The following is a 21,945-nucleotide window of genomic DNA, read 5'->3' as shown; positions in this document are numbered from 1 at the left end:
CATGTACCTGTTTTCTGGGCAGAATCTTCAGGAGTCAAAGAAGCAAAACTATCTTGGAAGTTTTTTTCAGAAGTCTTTGGAGATAAGGTGTTATTTTGATTGGGTACGTCTTTCTGTGATGGTGACAGAAGCTTAGCCTAAAATGTAGTATCTTTTTTAAGTGTTAACATTCATAACAATTCAAAACAAGTTATCAAAATATTCTAAGACATTTTCAATATTACTTTAAGAAGCTTAAGTATTAGATTTACTCCATTTGAAAATAAATGCTAATTCTATTCAGAATTTCTGTGTGTTTTTAGTTGAGGGGTGGATATTAGCTTAATGCCATGGTACTGAATCTGAACTAGATCATTTATTCTTTCAGGAGATACAGAAATGAAAATCTCATGAATCCTTGGAAATCATAAATTCTGTTAGGTAAAAAGAGAGAGGCTGGCACCTGATCCTAGACTCTGGTTTTCACAGTTGAAAAGGATCTTATAGATTCTTAAATTTCCAATTTCCAGTTATCTTTTTTTGTTTAAGATGGAGTCACTCTGCCACCCGGGCTGGAGTGCAGTAGCATGATCTCAACTCACTGCAACCTCCACCTACTGAGTTCAAGCAATTCTCGTGCCTCAGCCTTGTGAGTAGCTGGAATTATAAGCATGTGCCACCACGCCCAGCTAATTTTTTTGTATTTTTAGTAGAGATGGGGTTTCGCCATGTTGGCCAGACTGGCCTCAAACTCCTGACCTCAGGTGATCTGCCTGCCTCTGCCTCCCAAAGTGATGGGATTACAGGCGTGTGCCACCGCACCCAGCCAATTTCCAGTTATCTTCTAATTGCTCTGCATTAAAGTACTGCTCCACTCAAATGGACAACAGATTCAAACCCTGACTCTTTAAACTATTTTCAATGTATATATTGAGACAGAAATGTTTTCCTTAGGAACTACATTACTCTTTTTATTAATTTAAAATTACCTTAAAGGCATTTTCAAATAATAATACTTTTATTAAATACATTAATAAAAACCAAAGGGGAAGGAGAATAAAGCAAGCTTATTTCAGAGATTTAGTTAAGAGAGAGACAGAGTGCACGAGACAGAAACAGAGGGAATGTGCCTGTCTAAAGTCCTAGGGTCAAAGTCAAGTGACTACTCATTGAAACATGCCTGCTCTACCTGCCTCTATTGTATTACAGCATGAGAACTGATCTGCCTAATGATCCTAGTGAAAATCCTAAATGATCAATGATTCAATTATATTTCCTTTACTCAGCTTACTAAGAAATAAAATATCTAACAATTAGAATTAGTGTAAGGGGACACTAGATTTAAATTTTAATTAGCAGGAAAATTACATTAACTAAATCCTTCCTTCTTGAGGTACTCTGGTTAATTGAGATTTTACTGCAGTAAATAAAATTCTGACTGCATTTTTGCTGAATAGGAAATTTCTCCTTTTGCTTCCATTCCAAGTTTGGTATAAATGCTATTGAGCTTCTCTTTTTAATTTTTCAAAGACACATCTACTAAACGATAGCCACAAAAAAAATGCTAAGATCATAAGATCCCTGAATTGGAAGAACATGAACTCATATTTCAGTAGATAACTTTAAGTGTGGTCTACATTGGGGCATGAGCAGTATCTGGAAACTTGATGGAAACGCAAATTCTCAAGTCCCATCTATTCAATTCAAAAGTCTAGGGACAGGACCCAGCAATCTATGTTTTAGCAAGTCATCCTGGTCACTGTGATGGCCACTAGTGTTTGAGAACCACTGCTGTACATCAGAGGTTGGCAAACTCTAGTCTGTTGCTGTTCTTGAAAACAAAGTTTTATTAGAACACAGCATACCCATGTGTTTCCATTCTGTCTCTGGCTGTTTTCTGGCTACAAAGGCTAAGGTGAGTAGTTGCCACAGAGATTGCATGGTTCAGAAAGCCTAAAGTATTTACTACCTGGCCCTTTACAGAAAAAATTTGCTGACCTGTGCTGTAAATTATTATCTTATACAAGAGAGAAGTATAATTTTGAATACCAGTATTTGTAGAAAATCAGCAATGCCCTCACTGAAAATCAACATAGATTTCTGGCCAGAGGCACAGCTTAAATTTGTAGATTTTTGAAACTGTGGCCAGGCGCGGTGGCTCATGCCTATAATCCCAACACTTTGGGAGGCCAAGGCAGGTGGATCACTTGAGGTCAGGAGTTCGAAACCAGCCTGGCCAACATGGCAAAACCCTGTCTCTACTAAAAATACAAACATTAGCTGGGCATGGTGGCAGGTGCCTGTAATCCCAGCTATTCAGGAGGCTGAGGCAGGAGAATCACTTGAACCTGAGAGGTGGTGGTTGCAGTGAACTGAGATCACACTGCTGCACTTCAACTTGGACGACAGGGCAAGACTCTATTTCAAAAAAAAAAAAGATTTTTGAAGCTGTGGTATTTCTTTGGTGTTTATTTCAAATAAAAGCTGTATTTACTAGAAACTGTTCTTTGGGTCCATTTCCAACTGATAACTCATTATTTCAGGTTGAACTATTCACTGAATAAATACTTACTATGACTCATAGGTTTAACCTACCCCTGTCCTTACAGAGCATGACAGCCCTTCAGGTTGACAGAGGGCAACACATCCCAGGTTGGTGGAAGAAAGATGAAAGTGTGATTAAAACCCTAATCAAACTCTTTCTGCATGAGCAGGCAGGGCACTGTCGATACTCTCAGAATCACAGCACCTGCTCCTTACAAAACACTCTGAACTAGATTATATACTCTGTACTGTACATATAGCTCATACGACACAAAACAAAAACCAACTGCTGATAGAGGTAATTCAGTGAATAAAAGGCAAAAATTGGCTTTGAATTGGTGCAGACACTGCTGTCTCTACTCTTAACACCTTTGATATAAAACAAGGATAAATGAAGGGAAATGAAGAAACTTTGAGGGTTTATTCAATATTTATATAAGCCTGAAGGTATCCTAAGCACTTGCAAAATAAATTTCTAAATAATTAAATCATTAAAAGCATTAGAAAAAACTAAGGGAAGAACTGAACCAACAAGTTGACCTCAAAACATACATTCAAAAGAGTATACATTTGCAGGAAATGGGAATAGCCCAGAATTTTATCATCATTCATAATAAATATCCTCCAGCAACATTTGGGAACAGTTTTAAAAAAAAAAAAAAAAAGAAAAAAAAAAAAAAGACCCTAAATTTTTTTTTTTTTTTCTGAGACAGAGTCTCATTCTGTCACCCAGGCTGGAGTGCAGTGGCACAATCTTGGCTCACTGCAAACCCTACCTCCCAGGCTCAAACCATCCTCCCACCTCGGCCTCCTGCGTAGCTGGGACTATAAGCACATGCTGCCACACCTGGCTAATTTTTGTATTTTTTGTAAAGACGGGGTTTCATCAGGTTGCCCAGGCTGGTCTCGAACTCCCAAGCTCAAGTGATGCACCCACCTTGGCATCCCAAAGTGCTGGGATTACAGGCGTGAGCCAGCACGCCCAGCATAGAAGACCCTAAATACTTACCCAAGAGTCATATTAAATGTTTAGAAGTCCTTGCAATTTCCATTGACAGTGATTCACATATCAGTAAACCAATATTTTGTTATTTTCATACTTCTGAAAGTTGTTTTTGGGGAAATAAATGCCGTTTAACTCGTAGAGCACACAGCAACCCAGATAAAGTGTACTTACTTGGTCTTTCTCATGGTCACTGCCACTACTGGGAGGGAAAACTGCCAAGACTAAATTGAGAGAAAACAAGTACACAACATATACATTAACTCATGAGGCATAAAAATTCACTACTCCCTCTCCCAATATGCTAAGGCTAAAAGCAATTCTCACTTCCTACAGCTTCCTGAAATGTCTACTCTTAAGATCCTTTCTATATTCAACCTTGCTCCTCACCACTCAGTTCCTCACCACTCAGCATGAATTCTCTGCTCCAGACTTTGTCCCCGAATGCCACCCTCGCATCCTTGTTGTGTTCTTGTAGTTTGTTTTGTTTGAGACAGGGTCTCACTCTTTCACCTGAGCTGCAGTGCAGTGACGTGATCACTGCTCACTGCAGCCTTGACCTCCTGGGCTCAAGCAATCCTCCTGCCTCAGCCTCCCAAGTAGCTGGGACCATAGACACACACCATCATGCCCAGCTAATGTTTTAATTTTGTAGAGGTGTGGTCTCACCATATTGCCCAGGCTGGTCTCAAACAACCCTCCCACCTCGGCCTCCCAAAGGGCCGGGATTAGAGGCGTGAGCCACCATGCATGCCCTTGTGGTTTTACCTGCCTAATAATGCTTCCCTTTCTCCTCTTCACAATCCTATTCTTTTTTCCAAGGGTTAAATCAAGCCCCACCCACCTCTTCCTTGAAGATTTTCCTGATGATTCCAGCTCATGACAGATTCCTCTTATCTGAATTTCTACTCCATTTATACAAAACTCATCTGTAACAATTGTTGGTTAATTTCATGTTCTTCTGTCTCATGTATACAGTACATTTTGCCTTTCTGGTGTAACTGTAGCAGGGAAAGCTGGCCCCATGATCATATATTTCTTTGGACCCACTCCCATTACATACCGAAAAATAAGTATCTGATTTGAAAATCACTATTTGAAAAGCGATTCAAAAGAAGACATGCCAGACTTACTGCTCATACTACTTGTGGTTCTTGTCTTCTTTCTACCAGGATATGATTTTAGGGATTTCCTTTTTTGGTTACTGATCCAAGATAGTTCACTGGTACTTGAATCTTGGTCACTCTCAGAGAAGAGATGTTTTCTGTAATCAGACTTTTACAAGCACAGATCATAAATGAGAATTTTAGAGGGGTGTTAGTGCCTCTTATGTATAACTAAACATATTCTACAAAGCTAGAGATAAGAGAAGTACCCTTCTAGGAGACTGGGCTTTCTTATATAATATAAAGGCAAAGAAGTATGGAAAGGAAGCAAAGGATTATTCCATCAGTCAATTCTCAACCAAGTTGCTGTTGTACAGGATGACAAAATCCTTTCTAATAAAACATTTGCAACAGAAGAGATGCTGGATGACTGTTCAAAAGCTGACCAATCTCAATATTGTGCCTAATACTACTTCAAAATACTAAGTCAGATGGCAAAAGAAAGTATGGGAATATTTTTTGCAAAGACAAGCCTCTCTACATTTTAGAAGAACTAAAACCAAACAGGAGGGTCATTTCTTTTTTTTTTTTTTTTTTTTGAGATGGAGTCTCACCCTGTCGCCCAGGCTGGAGTGCAGTGGCACAATCTGGCTCACCGCAACCTCTGCCTCCTGGGTTCAAGTGATTCTCCTGCCTCAGCCTCCAGAGTGGCTGGGATTACAGGCGCGTGCCACCACCCAGTTAATTTTTTTTTTTTTTTGTATTTTTAGTAGAGATGGGGTTTCACTATGTTGGCCAGGCTGGTCTCAAACTCCTGAACTTACATGATCCACCTGCCTCGGCCTCCCAAAGTGCTGGGATTACGGGTGTGAGACACCACACCCAGCCCAGGAGGGTAATTTGTTTAAAACATAAAGCATTTTGAAATTAAGCCTGGATTACAAAAGATTAGAGACTTAGGGCAAGTTTAATCTTTCTGGTGGATTATTCAACTGTACTTGGATATTTATATTTTTAAAATCTTTTTCTGTTTTTACATTGTCATAAATGCTGTGATGAATACATGTTTATGCTTGATTTTAATATGGAGTTTTTTTGAGTTCTGTTTTTTGGGTATCTTCAGGGCCCAGTCCTCAAGCCCTCTTGCCTCTCAAGGGCTGCAGCATTCAGCTACTAATAGTTCATTCTCATTTCAGGCCAGGGAGGAGCTAAGTGTCACTCCCAAACATTAGGCTCCTTCAGTCTCTAGATCCCAAATGAAGAAATGAGACAGAGGCCAAACAAGTCATGTATTCCAAGGGAAAGCTGAGTTGAATGAAAAGAGAACACACAGCCAAGTGCAGCCAGGTGCAGTGACTCATGCCTATAATCCCAGCACTTTGGGAGGCCAAGGCGGGTGATCACCTGAGATCAGGAGTTTGAGACCAGCCTGGCTAACATGGCGAAACCCAGTCTCTACTAAAGATACAAAAATTAGCCAGGCATGGTGGCATGTGCCTATAATCCTAGCTACTCAGGAGGTTGAAACAGGAGAATCACTTGAACCCGGAAGGTGGAGGTGGCAGTGAGCCAAGATCGTGCCATTGCACTCCAGCCTGGGCGACAAGAGCGAAACTCAGTCTCAAAAAAAAAAAAAAAAGAAAAGAGAATACACAAACATGGAGGCAAAAACAATCTCAAGGAGGGGATGGTGAAAAAAACTGACAGACAGCTGATGAGGCATGGTGGCTCATGCCTGTAATCCCAGAGATTTGGGAAGCCAAGATGGGAGAATCTCTTAAGGCCAGGAGTTTGAGACCAGCCCGGGCAATGGAGCAAGACTCCATCTCTATAAAAAATGTTAAAATGAGCCAGGCATGGTGGCACCACCTGTAGTTCTTGCTACTCAGGAAGCTGAGGCAGGATGATCACATGAGCTTGGGAGGCTGAGGCCGCAGTGAACTACGACAACAGAACAAGGCCTTGTCTTAAAAAAAATTTCTTTTAATTGACAGATGGTTGGCCAGGAGAAAATGGTCTATGAACCAGGAAAGGTGGCTTCCGCCTGTCACTACCCTAGTAGAGACAGATAAGAACCTGGAGCCCCACTCCCTGTACTCACGGGTGGCTTAGGTTGGTCATTTAAGCGGAGAGTTATTAGGCAACGGTCATCTTCAGCACTCATAAACTCTACCACGTTGGTGGATTCTTCTGCCTGCTCTATACAAATTAAGAGAAAGACATTTACTATAATAACCATGCACACGCTGACATACTCACCAGTGCTCTTCATGGGATGCCCCCTCTGGTACCTCTCCATCCTTTGGTAAGAGCTGGTAATTAGGTCCTGCCTCAAACCTCCAATCAGAAATCTATGGGCACTGGCTGGCATGTTGGCTCACGCTTGAAATCCCAGGACTTTGGGAGGCCAAGGTGGGCGGATCACTTGAATCCAGGAGTTTGAGACCAGCCTGGCCAATGTGGCAAAACCCCGTCTCCACTAAAAATAGAAAAAATTAGCTGGGCATGGTGGCACACGCCTGTAGTACCAGCTATTGGGAATCTGAGGCAGGAGAGTCGCTTGAACCTGGGAGGCAGAGGTTGCAGTGAGCCAAGATCACATCACTGCACTCCAGCCTGGGCAACAGAGCAAGACTCCATCTCAAAAAAACAAGAAATCTATGGGCACTTGGGAAAACAGCCTTGGGGTGTAACTCAAAAGAGAAACATGGTCCAGTGCAGGGCCGGCTTTGTGGGTAGACAAGACCCTCCCTACTCCCCATGTCCTGCCTCCTCCAAACCCCATCATTTCTTCTCCTTTGTCATTTCCAGTTGACTGACAAGAGAGACCTTATCAGGTGTAGAAAACAATTCAAGCTGGCCGGGCTCGGTGGCTCAAGCCTGTAATCCCAGCACTTTGGGAGGCCGAGACGGACGGATCACGAGGTCAGGAGATCGAGACCATCCTGGCTAACATGGTGAAACCCCGTCTCTACTAAAAAATACAAAAAACTAGCCGAGCGAGGTGGCGGGCGCCTGTAGTCCCAGCTACTTGGGAGGTTGAGGCAGGAGAATGGCATAACCCTGGGAGACGGAGCTTGCCGTGAGCTGAGATCCGGCCACTGCACTCCAGCCTGGGTGACAGAGCGAGACTCCGTCTCAAAAAAAAAAAAAAAAAAAAAGAAAACAATTCAAGGCTATCAGCAGTTCTTCTTCCTCCAGAGGTGCCATGAGACATGCATCACTCATATGACCACAGGTTTCCAGTGACCTCTTCCAACTAAGGTTTCATTGCTTTTACAGGAAACTCAGGGTCAGAATTTCCTTATTTCCCAATATACCTGTTTCTCTTTCGTGGCCACTGGGACTCTCCCTGTCTTCTTTATCAGACTTACTAAAAAGTTCTGAGGAGATTTTCATCTGGTCAGGCAACATCTGAAATGCAAGACAAAAGTCAACTTTGAAATGTAGTCATTTAAAAAAAAAATTGAGGAAAACCTAAAGCTTAGAACAAAACATGATCAATCAGAAGTTAGTCAAGTTTACCAGTTTGTCCTCTCCTGAAGGATCATTCCACTGTTTCTGCCTTCTCCAGGCGCCATCTCCCTCCAGGACCAGCTAGGGTAGCCATTCCCCTGCTCTAAGCATTCTTTCCTGGTGTCTTCCCAGCCTCTCCCGTCTCTGGCCCAGGTCTCACCCCGTTGGGTAACAGCTAATCCCTGCTTCTCGCAGGCACTGAGTCTCTCTCAGGATGAGTCTGTAGTGAGTTCCCAACTGTAGGGTCCTCAGGCCAACCCCCTTCCCTAGGGTAGGGGCCTCCTATTCTAGGAACTGCAGCTTTATCACAGGAAAATCCTCATTCTCCCCTCAAAACATATTATTCATTTTGTGAAATATGGAAATATATATGGTTTTGATGTTTTTGTGAGTTAAGGCAAACTTCTCGTCAGAACATATGTAATTTGATGGAGGAAGTGTTTTTTTAATCAAGTGACTGATTTCCCCTTTATTTCTCATCCTCATCCTCAACCATGAAATGGAGTTTTTGTAAAAAGACCATGTCATTAAAATAGGGTGAGTTTTTGGAAACTATTCTAAGAGCACTTTGCTACATATAAACACTTTCATATACAACTCAAACCAAAAGGAAGCTGGCCCAAGACTTCTCCCTCAGGTCTCTGAGCTCTTCATTCAACTCTCTATGGGCCGTTACCACAGTATTTTTTGCCTTTTGTCACAAATTTCTTTGCCCCGTCTACCGTCTGTGATATAGAAAGGTTTCCTGTTCCTGTCAACAAACAGGAAACATTACAGTCAGAGAGTTGGAGACCACAGCAATCTAGAGAGGTACAGACCATTTCCACAAGGTAAGACCAACAGGTAAAACTGTGGAAAAAGTCCCTCAGAAACTTTATTCCTAATGACTCCCTGATATGGTTTGGCCGTGTCCCCACCCAAATCTCATCCTGAAACGTAGCTCCCATAATTCCCACGTGTCATGGGAGGGACCCCATGGGAGGTAATTGAATCATGGGAACGGGTCTTTCCCATGCTGTTCTCGTAATAGTAAGTCTCACAAGATCTGATGGTTTTATAAAGGGGAGTTCCCCTACGCAAAGCTCTCTTGCCTGCCACCATGTAAGATGTGACTTTGCTCCTCCTTTGCCTTCTACCATGATTGTGAAGCCTCCCCAGCCATGTTGAACTGTGAGTCCATTAAACCTCTTTCCTTTATAAATTATCCAGTCTCGTGTATGTCTTTATTAGCAGGGTGAGAACAGACTAATACACTCCCCATAGGTCCAGGGGGAGCTGAGAGAGATGGAAATGCCAGTGTCCTCAGGACTCCAGGAAGAAGGTGGTAAGAGGGTGATATTATCCTAGAAAACCGTTCATCTGTTCACAGTAAGTAGAATAAAGCATTTCAAGGAACAAAGAGGCTGTCTGTCCTACCCCGTCAAGACAATGACCCAAGAAAAGGGAAAACTGGGATTCAAATCCAGAACTCTCAACTCTTTTTACATGGCACTCGAAAGACCAGGTTTTCTGCTTGATCAAATATTCACATCAAAACCCAACAAGGACATTTAATAGACATGAAACATACTAAAACATTTTTAAATAATCCAAAAGAATGAAACCTGCCACCTGTTTATCTTTTCCTAAAGCTTGAATGGAAGCTTGTGATATGTCGAACTGCAAATCAAAATGGATTTCTATTTTCATGACTTCTTTGGAGCTGATAATCATGGGCTTCTTGAGGTAAATGATAAATATCTTTATCTTCTCAGTTTCTAAGAGAAAATATGGAATATCAATGCACAACAACATACTTCAATGTTTTATTTTAAAATTTTATAATTTTAAATAACTACACTAGGATGTCTGTTCAGAGTTTTTCTGTGGTAAGAAGTTGAAAAGAAATCATATTAAATAACATTACTTTGAAATTGTCCTTTAGATGCACATGTGCATTTACGCATATACATATACTATACAATGAAGTGGTTGATCTTGCACACATTGGAAGTAACTTACCTTAGCAGCAAAGAAATGAAGACAGTTTTGCCTTCTGCAATTCAGTTTTTTTAAGAGCATTTTGTTTAATACAAGGCTATCATCTGCAATAGGTATTTCATTCCCAAATATACTAAGCACAACACTCACTCTCTCTCTCTCTGAAATTATACTTGTTTCTAAAATTGAAAATAAAACTCACTGTCCCCAATGTGCAAAATGGAATAATCTACCACCATTTCAATGGACTCCACTTGAAGAAGAGGCAGAAACACCTTAGAAAGAAGTCTGTAGGCCAGTGGCGGTGGCTCACGCCAGTAATCCTAGCAGTTTGGGAGGCCAAGGCGGGCTGATCACAAGGTCAGGAGATCGAGACCATCCTGGCTAACACAGTGAAACCCTGTCTCTGCTAAAAATACAAAAAAATAGCCGGGCACGGTGGCGGGCGCTTCTAGTCCCAGCTATTCAGGAGACTGAGGCAGGAGAATAGGCGTGAACCCAGGAGGTGGAGCTTGCAGTGAGCCGAGATCGTGCCACTGCACTCCAGCCTGGGGGACAGAGTAAGACTCTGTCAAAAAAGAACGACAGACAGAAAGAAAGAAAAAGAAAGCCAGAAAAAGAAAGAAGGAAGGAAGGAAGGAAGGAAGGAAGGAAGGAGAGAAAGAGAAAGAGAAAGAAAGCCAGAAAAAGAAAGAAGGAAGGAAGGAAGGAGAGAAAGAGAAAGAAAGAAAGGAAGACAGAAGGAAAGAGAGAGAGAGAGAGAGAAAGAAAGAAAGAAAGAAAGTAAGTAAGTAAGTAAGTCTGTGTCTCCCAGCACTTTGGGAGGCTGAGGCGGGCATATCACGAAATCAGGAGTTCGAAACCAGCCTGACCAACACGCTGAAACCCTGTCTTTACTAAAAATACAAAAATTAGCTAGGCGTGGTGGTGCACCCCTGTAATCCCAGCTACTCAGGAGGTTGAGGCAGGAGAACCGCTTGAACCCAGTAAGCGGAGGTTGCAATGAGCCGAGATCGTGCCACTGCACTCCAGCCTGGGCAGCAGAGTGAGTCTCCATCTCAAAAAAAAAAAAAAAGTCTGTGTCTCAGACAACAGCCTCCTTGCAGGCTCCTGCCTGGTCACCAGCCCTTTCCTGACAAATTGTTATCAGGCGTAGAAGAGAAAATAACTTAGACCAAATTCACAAAGAGCCCAAGAATAAGCCATGTTAAGTACAAGGTAAGTTGGAAGAAGCAGAATAGAAAAGGCAGCAAAGTCCAGGAAAGAACAGGCAAAGCTAATGGCCACAAATTAATGAGAAGGGAAAGAAGAGGGAAAAAAAAGAGTGAAACATACATGAGTCTAAATCTGTGAGGTCCAACTCATCAGAGTACTTAAAGCATGCCTAGTACCAACTGAGATGCTCTGTAAGCATAAAATACACATCAGATTATGAAGACTCAGTACACAAGAGAAGAATGTAAAATGTATCATTAATAATTTTAAAATATTGATTACATGTTAAAATAATATTCTGGATATTATTCCTGGATATAATATTCTGGGTTAAATAAAATATATTATTAAAATTAATCTACTTAATCTTACTTTTTTAATCTACCAAAATTAATCTACTTTTTTCTTTAATGTGACTACTAGAAAATTTTAAATTAAGTATCTGGCTCACCTTATATTTCTATAGGACAGCATTGGTCTAGAGTAAGGCTCCATGATCTCCCCAAAATACTAATCTTACTGGACATTTTACTCATCACTGCAGGGAAAGTCTATAAAACCATGCAACAAAAGTAAGTTTAAATATCTTAAAAAGTAACTAGCTAATTGTTAGCCCAGCGTAGTGGCAGAAGCCTGTGGTCCCAGCTACTCAGGAGACTGAGGCAGGAGAATGGCGTGAACCCAGGAGGCGGAGCTTGCAGTGAGCCAAGATCATGCCACTGCACTCCAGCCTAGGTGACAGAGATACTCTGTCTCAAAACAAAACAAAAAGAAATTTTAAGGAACAAATGTTGAACCAAATCAGGCACCCCCTGAGGTTCTCCCCACCAGGAGATTGCCCTGAGACAACAGTCAATGTACAACCGAGTTCTGCCCACAATGGCATCAGCCAGACCACCTGATGGATAAGCAAGTCATGGAGACCCCACACTTCCTCACTCTCTCCCTTATATACCATTCATGCCAAGTCCTCTTTAAAAGCCCCGGCTTTCTTGCTCACCCACTGCCTGGAAACAGACCTGGTGCTGTTGTGGGTGGGGGTACAGTGGGAGTGAGACTGACCTTTGGATTGCACGGGAGCTGAGTGAGGCCTGTGACTGTTGACTTTTCCCCACTTCCCTGACAACCTGCATGACTCAGCAGAGACAGCCATAATCCTCCTATGAACATAACTCCATTGACCTGGGAACCTCACCCCTCACAGCGGCAGCAAGACCCACCCAAGGAGAGTCTGAGTTCAGACACTCCTAATCCTCCCCCACGCAGTGGTCCTTCCCTACCTATCCTGGTAACTGAGGACTAAGGGAATAGTGGCCCCACCCACCACCTATTCCTCCTCACACTACCATAGCTGATGCTCTCTGGAAAGCACCACCTCCCGGCAGAAGGCCAACCAGCACAAAAAAAGAGCATTAAACCACCAAAGCTAAGAACCATCACAGAGTTCATTTCACCTCCCTGCCACTTCCATCAGAACAGGTGCTGGTATCCAAGGCTGACAGACCCATAGACAGTTCACATCACAGGACTCTGCAGACACCCCCCAAGTACCAGCCCGGAGCCTAGTAGACTTGCTGGGTGGCTAGATCCTGAAGAGAGATAATAATCTCTACGACTGGGCTCTCAGGAAGCCACATCCATAGGAAAAGGGGAAGAGTACTACATCAAGGGAACACCCCATGGGACAAAAGAATCTGAACAACAGCCTTCAGCCCTAGACCCTCCCTCTGACAGAGCCTACCCAAAGAAGAAAGAACCAGAAAACCAACTCTAGTACGATGATAAAACAAGGTTCTTTAACACCCCCCAAAAATCATACTAGCTCACCAGCAATGGATCCAAACCTAGAAGAAATCCCTGAGTTACCTGAAAAAGAATTCAGGAGGTTAGTTATTAAGCTAATCAGGGAGGCATCAGAGAAAGGTGAAGCCCAATGTAAGGGAAAAAAAAAAAAATCATACAAGAAGTGAAAGGAGAACTATTCAATGAAATAGATAGCATAAATAAAAAACAATCAACATTTCAGGAAACAATAGACAACTTACAGAAACGCAAAATGCTCTGGAAAGTCTCAACAATAGAATCGAACAAGTAGAAGAAAGAAAGTCACCCAGGCATGGTAGCTCACGCCTGTAATCCCAGCACTTTGGGAGGCCAACGTGGGTGGATCATGAGGTCAGAAGATCGAGACCATCCTGGCCAACATGGTGAAATCCTGTCTTAATTTTTGTAAAAATACAAAAATTAGCTGGGTATAGTGGCACGTGCCTGTAATCCCAGCTACTCAGAAGGCTGAGGCACGAGAATCTCTTGAACCCAGGAGGTAGAGGTTGCAGTGAGCTGAGATCACACCACTGTACTCCAGCCCAGTGACAGAGCAAGACTCTGTCTCAAAACAAACAAACAAACAAACAAAACAAAGTCAGAGCTCGAAGACAAGATCTTTGAATTCATCCAGTACAACAAAGACAAAGAAAAAAGAGTAAGAAAATAAGAACAAAGGCCTCCAAGAAGTCTGGGATGATGTTAAATGACCAAACCTGAGAATAATCGGTGCTCCTGAGAAAGAAGAGAAATCGGAAAGTTTGGAAAATATATCTGGGGGAATAATCAAGTAAAACTTCCCCGACTTTGCTAGAGACCAAGACATCCAAATACAAGCAGCACAAAGAACACTCAGGAAATTCATCGCAAAAAGATCATCGGCTAGGCACATTGTCATCAGGTTTTCTTTTCTTTTCTTTTTTTTTTTTTTGAGATGGAGTCTCGCTCTGTCACCCAGGCTGGAGCGCAGTGGCGCGATCTTGGCTCACTGCAAGCTCCGCCTCCTGGGTTCACACCACTTTCCAGCCTCAGCCTCCCAACGAAGGAAAGAATCTTGAAAGCGGTGAGACAAAAGCACCAGGTAACCTATAAAAAAAACCTATCAGATTAACAGCAGATTTCTCAGCAGAAACCCTACAAGCTAGAAGGGATTGGGGCCCTATCTTCAGCCTCCTCAAACAAAACAATTATCAGCCAAGAATTTAGTATCCAGTGAAAATAAGCTTGACATATGAAAGAAAGATACAGTCTTTTTCAGACAAATAAATGCTGAGAGAATTTGCCACTATCAAGCCACCACTACAAGAACTGCTAAAAGCAGCTCTAAATCTTGAATCCTGGAAACACATCAAAACAGAACTTCTTTAAGGCATAAATCACACAGGACCTATAAAACAAAAATACAATATTACAAAAACCGAGGTATATAAGCAACAAATAGCATGATGAATGGAATGGTACCTCACATCTCAATACTAACACTGAATGTAAATGGCCTAAATGCTCCACTTAAGAGATACAGAACTGCAGAATGAATAAGAATTCACCAACCATCTGCTGCCTTCAAGAGACTCACCTAACACATAAGGACTCACATAAACTCAAGGTAAAGGAGTGGGAAAAGACATTTCATGCAAATGGGCACCAAAAGCAAGCAGGAGTAGTTATTCTCATATCAGACAAAACAACCTTTAAAAAAACAGCAGTTAAAAAAGACAAAGAGGGACCTTATATAATGACAAAAGGCCTTGTCCAACAAAAAAAATCACAGTCCTAAACACATATGCACCTAACACTGGAGCTCCCAAATTTATAAAACAATTATTAATAGACCTAAGAAATAAGACAAACAGCAACGCAATAACAGTGGGAGACTTCAGCACTCCACTGACAGCACTAAACAGATCTTCAAGACAGAAAATCAACAAAGAAACAATGGATTTAAAGTATACCCTGGAACACATGAACTTAACAGATATATACAGAACATTCCATCCAACAACCGCAGAACATACATTCTATTCAACAGGCGCCTGAAACTTTCTCCAAGATAGACCATAAGAGAAGACCACAAAACGAGCCTCAATAAATTTAAGAAAACTGAAATTATTATTATGATTATTTTATTTTTTGAAATGGAATCTTGCTCTGTCACCCAGGCTGGAGTGCAGTAGCATGATCTTGGTTCACTGCAGCCTCCACCTCCCAGGTTCAAGTGATTCTCCTGCCTCAGTCTCCCAAGTAGCTGGGATTACAGGCATGCACCACCATGCCCAGCTAATTTTTTTGTATTTTTAGTAGAGACAGGGTTTCACCACGTTAGCCAGGCTGGTCTTGAACTCCAAACCTCAGGTGATCTGCCCACCTTGGCCTCCCAAAGTGCTGGGATTACAGGTGTGAGCCACCACGCCTGGCCTAGAAAGTTGAAATTTTATCAAGTACTCTCTCAGACCACAGTAGAATAAAACTGGAAATCAACTCTAAAAGGAACCTTCAAAACCATGCAAATACATGGAAATTACATAACCTGCTACTGAATGATCATTGGGTCAAAAATGAAATCAAGATGCAAATTTAAAAATTTTTTGAACTGAGTGACAACAGTGACACAACCTATCCAAACCTCTGGGATACAGCAAAGGCAATGCTAAGAGGAAAGTTCACAGCCCTAAACACCTACATCAAAAAGTCTGAAAGAGCACAGACAGACAATCTAAGGTCACACCTCAAGGAATTAGAGAAATAAGAACAAACCAAACTCAAATCCAGCAGAAGAAAAGAAATAACCAACATCAGAGCAGAACTAGATGAAACTGAAACAAAACAATACAAAAGATAAATGAAACAAAAAGCTGGTTCTTTGAAAAGTAAATAAAAGTGATAGACCATGAGTAAGACTAATCAAGAACAGAGAGAAAATCCAAATAAGCTCAGTAAGAAATGAAACAGGAGATACTACAACTGACATCACTGAAATATGAAAGATCATTTAAGGCTTCTATGAACACCATTACACATATAAACTAGAAAACCTACAAGAGATGGATAAATTTCTGGAAAGATACAACCCTCCTAGCTTAAATCAGGAAGAATCAGATACCCTGAATAGACCAATAACAAGCAGTGAGATTGAAATTGTAATTTAAAAATTATCACCAACAAAAAGTCCAGGACCAGACGGATTCACAGCAGAATTCTACCAGACATTCAAAGAAGAATTGGTACCAATCCTACTGACATTATTCTACCAGATAGATAAAGAGGGAACCCTCCCTAAATCATTCCATGAAGCCAGTATCACCCTAATACCAAAAGCAGGAAGGGACATAACCAAAAAAGAAAACTACAGACCAAAATCCCTGATGAACATAGATGCTAAAATTCTTAACAAATACTAGCTAACTGAATCCAACAACATATCAAAAAGATAATCCACCATCATCAGGTGGGTTTCATACCAGGTATGCAGGAATGGTTTAATATGCACAAGTCAATAAATGTGATACACCACAAAAACAGAATTAAAAACAAAAATCACATGATCATCTCAATAGATGCAGAAAAAGTGTTCGACAAAATCCAGCATCCTTTATGATTAAAACTCTTAGCAAAATCGGCATACAAGGGACATACCTCAGTGGAATAAAAGCCATCTATGACAAACCCACAGCCAGCATAATACTGAATGGGGAAAAGTTGAAAGCATTCCCTCTGAGAACCAGAACAAAACAAGGATGCTCATTCTCACCACTCCTCTTCAACATAGTACTGGAAGTGCTAGCCAGAGCAATCAGACAAGAGACAGAAATAAATTGGTAAAGAGGAAGTCAAACTGTCTCTGTTTGCTGATGATAATGATTGTATACCTAGAAAACTCTAAAGATTCCTCCTGAAAGCTCCTTGAACTCATCAAATAATTCAGTAAAGTTTCCAGATAAAAAATTAATGTACACAAATCAGTTGCTCTTCTATACACCAACAGCAACCAAACTGAGAATCAAATCGAGAACTCAAACCCTTTTATCATAGATGCAAAAATAAAAGAAAATAACTTAGGGATGGGCCGGGTGCCGTGGCTCACGCCTGTAATCCCAGCACTTTGGGAGGCTGAGGTGGGTGGATCATCTGAGGTCAGGAGTTTGAGATCAGCCTGGCTAACATGGTGAAATCCCGTCTCGACTAAAAATACAAAATTAGCTGGGTGTGGTGGTGAGCGCCTGTAATTCCAGCTACTCAGGAGGCTGAAACAGGAGAATCGCTTGAACCCAGGAGGCAGAGGTTGCAGTGAGCTGAGATCACACCACTGAAATCACTCCAGCCTGGGTGACAGAGTGAGACTCCATCTCCAAAATAAATAAATAAATAAATACATAAATAAATAAATAAATAAATAAAACTTAGGTATATACCTAACCAAGGAGGGGAAAGATCTCTACAAGAAAAACTACAAAACACTGCTGAAAGAAATCATAGACAACACAAACAAATGGAAACACATCCCATGCTCATGGATGGATAAAATCAATATTGTGAAAATGACCATACTCCCAAAAGGAATCTACAAATTCAATTCAATTCCCAGTAAAATATCACCATCATTCTTCACAGAATTAGAAAAAACAATTCCAAAATTCATATGGAACCCAAAAAAAGCCCACATAGCCAAAGCAAGACTAAGCAAAAAGAACAAATCTGGAGGCATCGCATTACCTGATTTCAAACGATATTATAAGGCCATAGTCACAAAAACAGTATGGTACTGGTATAAAAATAGGCACATAGATGAATGGAACAGAATAGAGAACCAAGAAATAAACCCAAATACATACAGCCAACTGATCTTTGACAAAGCAAACAAAAACATAAAGTAGGAAAAGGACACCCTTTTCAACAAAATGGTGCTGGGATAATTGGCAAGCCACATATAGGAGAATGAAACTGGATCCTCATCCCTCACCTGATACAAAAATCAACTCAAGACGGATGAAGGACTTAAATCTAAGACCTGAAACTATAAAAATTCTAGAAGATAGGCCGGGCACAGTGGCTCACACCTGTAATCCCAGCACTTTGGGAGGCCAAGGTGGACAGATCACCTGAGATCAGGAGTTCAAGACCAGCCTGAACTACAGGGAGAAACCCCATCTCTATTAAAAATACAAAAAATTAGCCAGGCATGGTGGTGCATGCCTATAATCCCAGCAACTCAGGAGGCCAAGGCAGAACCCAAGAGGTGGAGTTTGTGGTGAGCCGAGATCACGCCATTGCACTCCAGCCTGGGCAACAACAGCAAAACTCCACTTCCAAAAAAAAAAAAAAACTCTAGAAGATAACATTGGAAAAACCCTTCTAGACATTGGCGTAGGCAAGGATTTCATGACCAAAAACCCAAAAACAAATGCAATAAAAACAAAGATAAATAGCTGGGACTTAATTAAACTAAAGATATTTTGCATGGCAAAAGGAACAGTCAGCAGAGTAAACAGACATCCCACAGAGTGGGAGAAAACCTTAACAATCTATACATCCGACAAAGGACTAATATCCAGAATTTACAACGAACTCAATTCAGCAAGAAAAAAAAAAAAAAACCCACCAAAAAGTGGGCTAAGGACGTGAATAGACAAGTCTCAAAAGAAGATATACAAATGGCCAAAAAACATGAAAAAATGTTCATCATCACTAATGATCAGGGGAATGCAAATCAAAATCTCTGATCTGCAAAGCCCTCGATCCTAACCACTAATTACAAAACAGCCTGATGATCCATCTCCACAGAGGGGGCAGGCACCTACATTTCCTGACAGCCATGTTCCTTCTTGCTAGATGTCTTCCTTACTATCCACAGTTTACTACCTGATCTTCTAGGTTTATCAAGAGAGGAACCTAGGATGACATGTTCTCCTCTCCCCATCAGACTCTTTCAAACCAAAGCAACACTTTGGGGAAAAGCATTGTTAATGGATTGCTGGATCATATGGTAGTTCTACTTTTAATTTTGTGAGGATCTACAAACATTTTTAAAATGAAAAAACTAGACAAATAATTTAATCCCAAGGTCACAAAGCACAGAAGTCACAAACCTGTGACAGCACACCTTCCATCATACCATACAGCCTTCCTACCTCTAGGCATGATCAAAATATGCCCTAGAATATAATAAAAATAAATATACAGTATGTATAAATGAATATACACTTCAAATACAACAGAAATAATACTTGGAACTGGACGTAGGTTGTTTAAATGTATCATATTACCTATTACGTCGAAATTCATCACTGCTTCCTTCGGAAGTGTCACTGAGTCCCACAGAGTATTCTTGGGAAAATAAATAAGTGAAATTCATGAGCGCAAAACATATACTTACATAAAAATGATCTCTAAAGGCTTAGTTCTAACCAAGAATCGAACATCATTACCTCAGCATTGTCTATATAAAAGGTGACACTCTGACTTCCCAGGTTGAAGTCGATCCAAAATTTCTCTAATTTTTCATCCGCTGGTTTTCTCATCTGTAAGAGATCATTTCAGCATGAATTATACACATAAAAATCATGCTATAGGGTCAGATAAACATTATTCCCTTGAAAACAGAATTTGTGCTTTCCTGGAACAGCATTCTCCTAGCATTATAGAGCCTCTCTTTATTGACTGACTCTTTTGTGCAAAACAGAAGGATCTCAGTTTTATAGAACTCAGCCATTTCTCCTCACCCCTCCAAAAATCCCACTATCCTTAGCATATTTAACAGATATTTAAATATGTCACATGATTCTATCTACACAATTTTTTTCTAATGAAAATCACAGAGAAAACAGTTCTATGTTGAATCAGTAACAATCCATACTGCATATGGATGGAAACTTCCAGAGAAGGAGATACTGTAACCAAACATGAGTGATGTGCCATCTATCTTCCATTAGAGTAGAGCTAAAACTTGAAGACTTCAAATTTCCTTCATTTTAATTATTCTAAAATAAATAGATGCTTATAGTTAAAACAGGGGAAGAAAGATTCTAACAGTATGGTGTTTATAGAAACAGTAAACATCTTCTCTGCCCCTCAGCTTTTCGTAAGTACCTTTTCATAGGCACCATTAACAATGCCTTTGTTTCCTCCCAGATGTTTTCTAGACATACATCAACAAGTATAGCCCAGGCACAGTGGCTCTCGCCTGTAATCCCAGCACTTTGGGAGGCTGAGGCGGGCGGATCACTAGGTCAGGAAATTGAGACCATCCCGGCTAACACAGTGAAACCCCGTCTCTACTAAAAATACAAAAAATTAGCCAGGCATGGTGGCAGGCGCCTGTAGTCCCAGCTACTCAGGAGGCTGAGGCAGGAGAATAGTGAGGCAGAGCTTGCAGTGATCTGAGATCACGTGACAGCACTCCAGCCTGGGCGACAGAGCGAGACTCCGTCTCAAAAAAAAAAAAAAAAAAAGTATATAGAAAGATTTTATTCCCCAACAATAGATAAAACACTAGACTTACTATTCTACAATCCAATTTTCCAATACGTTGTATTTCTTGGACCTCTTTCCTTTCTATAATACGTGTCTACCTTTTAATAGCTACAGAGGTGAATGAGGGCTTTCACCCACAATACATGTTCCCGGAAGCCAGTGTAAGGGTCAGGGTAAGGGCCCTGATGGAAGGGAATGAAAACTTGGATGTCGTAGAAAGAAGAAAAACCAAACAGAGCAGAACTGTCAGACAATCGGAGGGAAAATAAACAGAATGAGCCTACCAGACTCAGTTCTAGAGAGGAGGAATGTGTAGTGTAGCCATGAGTTGAAAGTTTAGCTCAGAGAGGCCAAGAAGGGGACTCTGAACCCAAAACAAAGAAATGATGAATGAGGACATTCTGAAGACAGGGTCCAGGACACTCAAACAAAGTCAAGGTTCCAAGACCTCTAAATATTTTAGCCTGAAACTGAGATGCTGTAGGTTGCGGCCCTTTTATATGAAGGACCTTGTTCCTCTAGAAACCAAATGGGGGGTGGGGCAGAAACTGGTCAACCTTGGACTATAAAGTGCAAGGTAGAATGAGACAGAGAGAAAGGACAGTGGCCCCAATGGTTGAGAATAAGAGGGTGGGGCATAAGATGGAAGGAGAGAAGCAAGGAAATCATTCTTTTTACCCCAGTCTAGGCATGAATTATGTTACTCATGAACAGGGTAAAATGAGGCAAGCTTCCTGTAACTGTCCTCATGTACATAGTACAGATCCTAAAATTCCTTTTTCCAGTAGTAATAGTAGAGCCCTTAAACTTACTGGTAATGCATTCTGGTTAGGGTATGGTATGATCAGTTGGAGAATTTAGGTCATTAGGAGAAGAAGTTGTCATCCTTTTTTAAAAAGCCCTTTTGAGTCATGAGAGCAAAAGTTTGACCTAACCATATAAACCTAACTCCTGGTTTCACTGCACACCACCCTCAGACCTACAAGAGAGATGAACATACCTCATGCTCATCAGCAAAAGCAGCAATACACGGAAATGAATACACCCTGCAAAACACCTCACAATTAAAAAATAAAATATGAATGAACCTTAAACACATCTACAGACGTTCCGCAACAAGCACTTATAACTAGAGTATGCATTAAGTCTCCTCGTACAGAGTATGATAGGGGGTTTAAGTCTGCAAATGGAGACCTACTATGGGTAGATTTCAAATCTCCATCTGGCAATCAGTAAACCAGGTTTACTAGTACTGTATCTCAACCCAGTTACTCAGCCAGATTCCCAAACAAAAGGAGTGAATTTAGCCAA

The 21,945-nt window shown here is 41.1% G+C and overlaps 1 protein-coding gene across 1 annotated transcript in view; it reads right to left on the bottom strand.

The window, feature by feature from the left end:
* Nucleotides 1-21,945, bottom strand: part of SYCP2L (synaptonemal complex protein 2 like) — a 74,614-nt gene that overhangs the window by 27,475 nt on the left and 25,194 nt on the right. The window contains exons 12-20 of the mRNA XM_033219479.1: nucleotides 21,635-21,680; nucleotides 19,590-19,682; nucleotides 19,428-19,488; nucleotides 9,760-9,905; nucleotides 7,953-8,046; nucleotides 6,734-6,831; nucleotides 4,660-4,801; nucleotides 3,701-3,750; nucleotides 8-137 (exon numbers count right to left, since the gene is read on the bottom strand). Coding sequence (XP_033075370.1) covers nucleotides 8-137; nucleotides 3,701-3,750; nucleotides 4,660-4,801; nucleotides 6,734-6,831; nucleotides 7,953-8,046; nucleotides 9,760-9,905; nucleotides 19,428-19,488; nucleotides 19,590-19,682; nucleotides 21,635-21,680 — 860 coding nt within the window. The remainder of the gene's footprint in view (nucleotides 1-7; nucleotides 138-3,700; nucleotides 3,751-4,659; nucleotides 4,802-6,733; nucleotides 6,832-7,952; nucleotides 8,047-9,759; nucleotides 9,906-19,427; nucleotides 19,489-19,589; nucleotides 19,683-21,634; nucleotides 21,681-21,945) is intronic.

The sequence above is a fragment of the Trachypithecus francoisi genome, unplaced genomic scaffold (assembly GCF_009764315.1).
Source record: "Trachypithecus francoisi isolate TF-2019V2 unplaced genomic scaffold, Tfra_2.0 Lachesis_group10, whole genome shotgun sequence".
In the NCBI taxonomy this organism is placed as follows: Eukaryota; Metazoa; Chordata; class Mammalia; order Primates; family Cercopithecidae; genus Trachypithecus; species Trachypithecus francoisi.
This window is presented reverse-complemented; position numbering and strand designations above follow the sequence as displayed.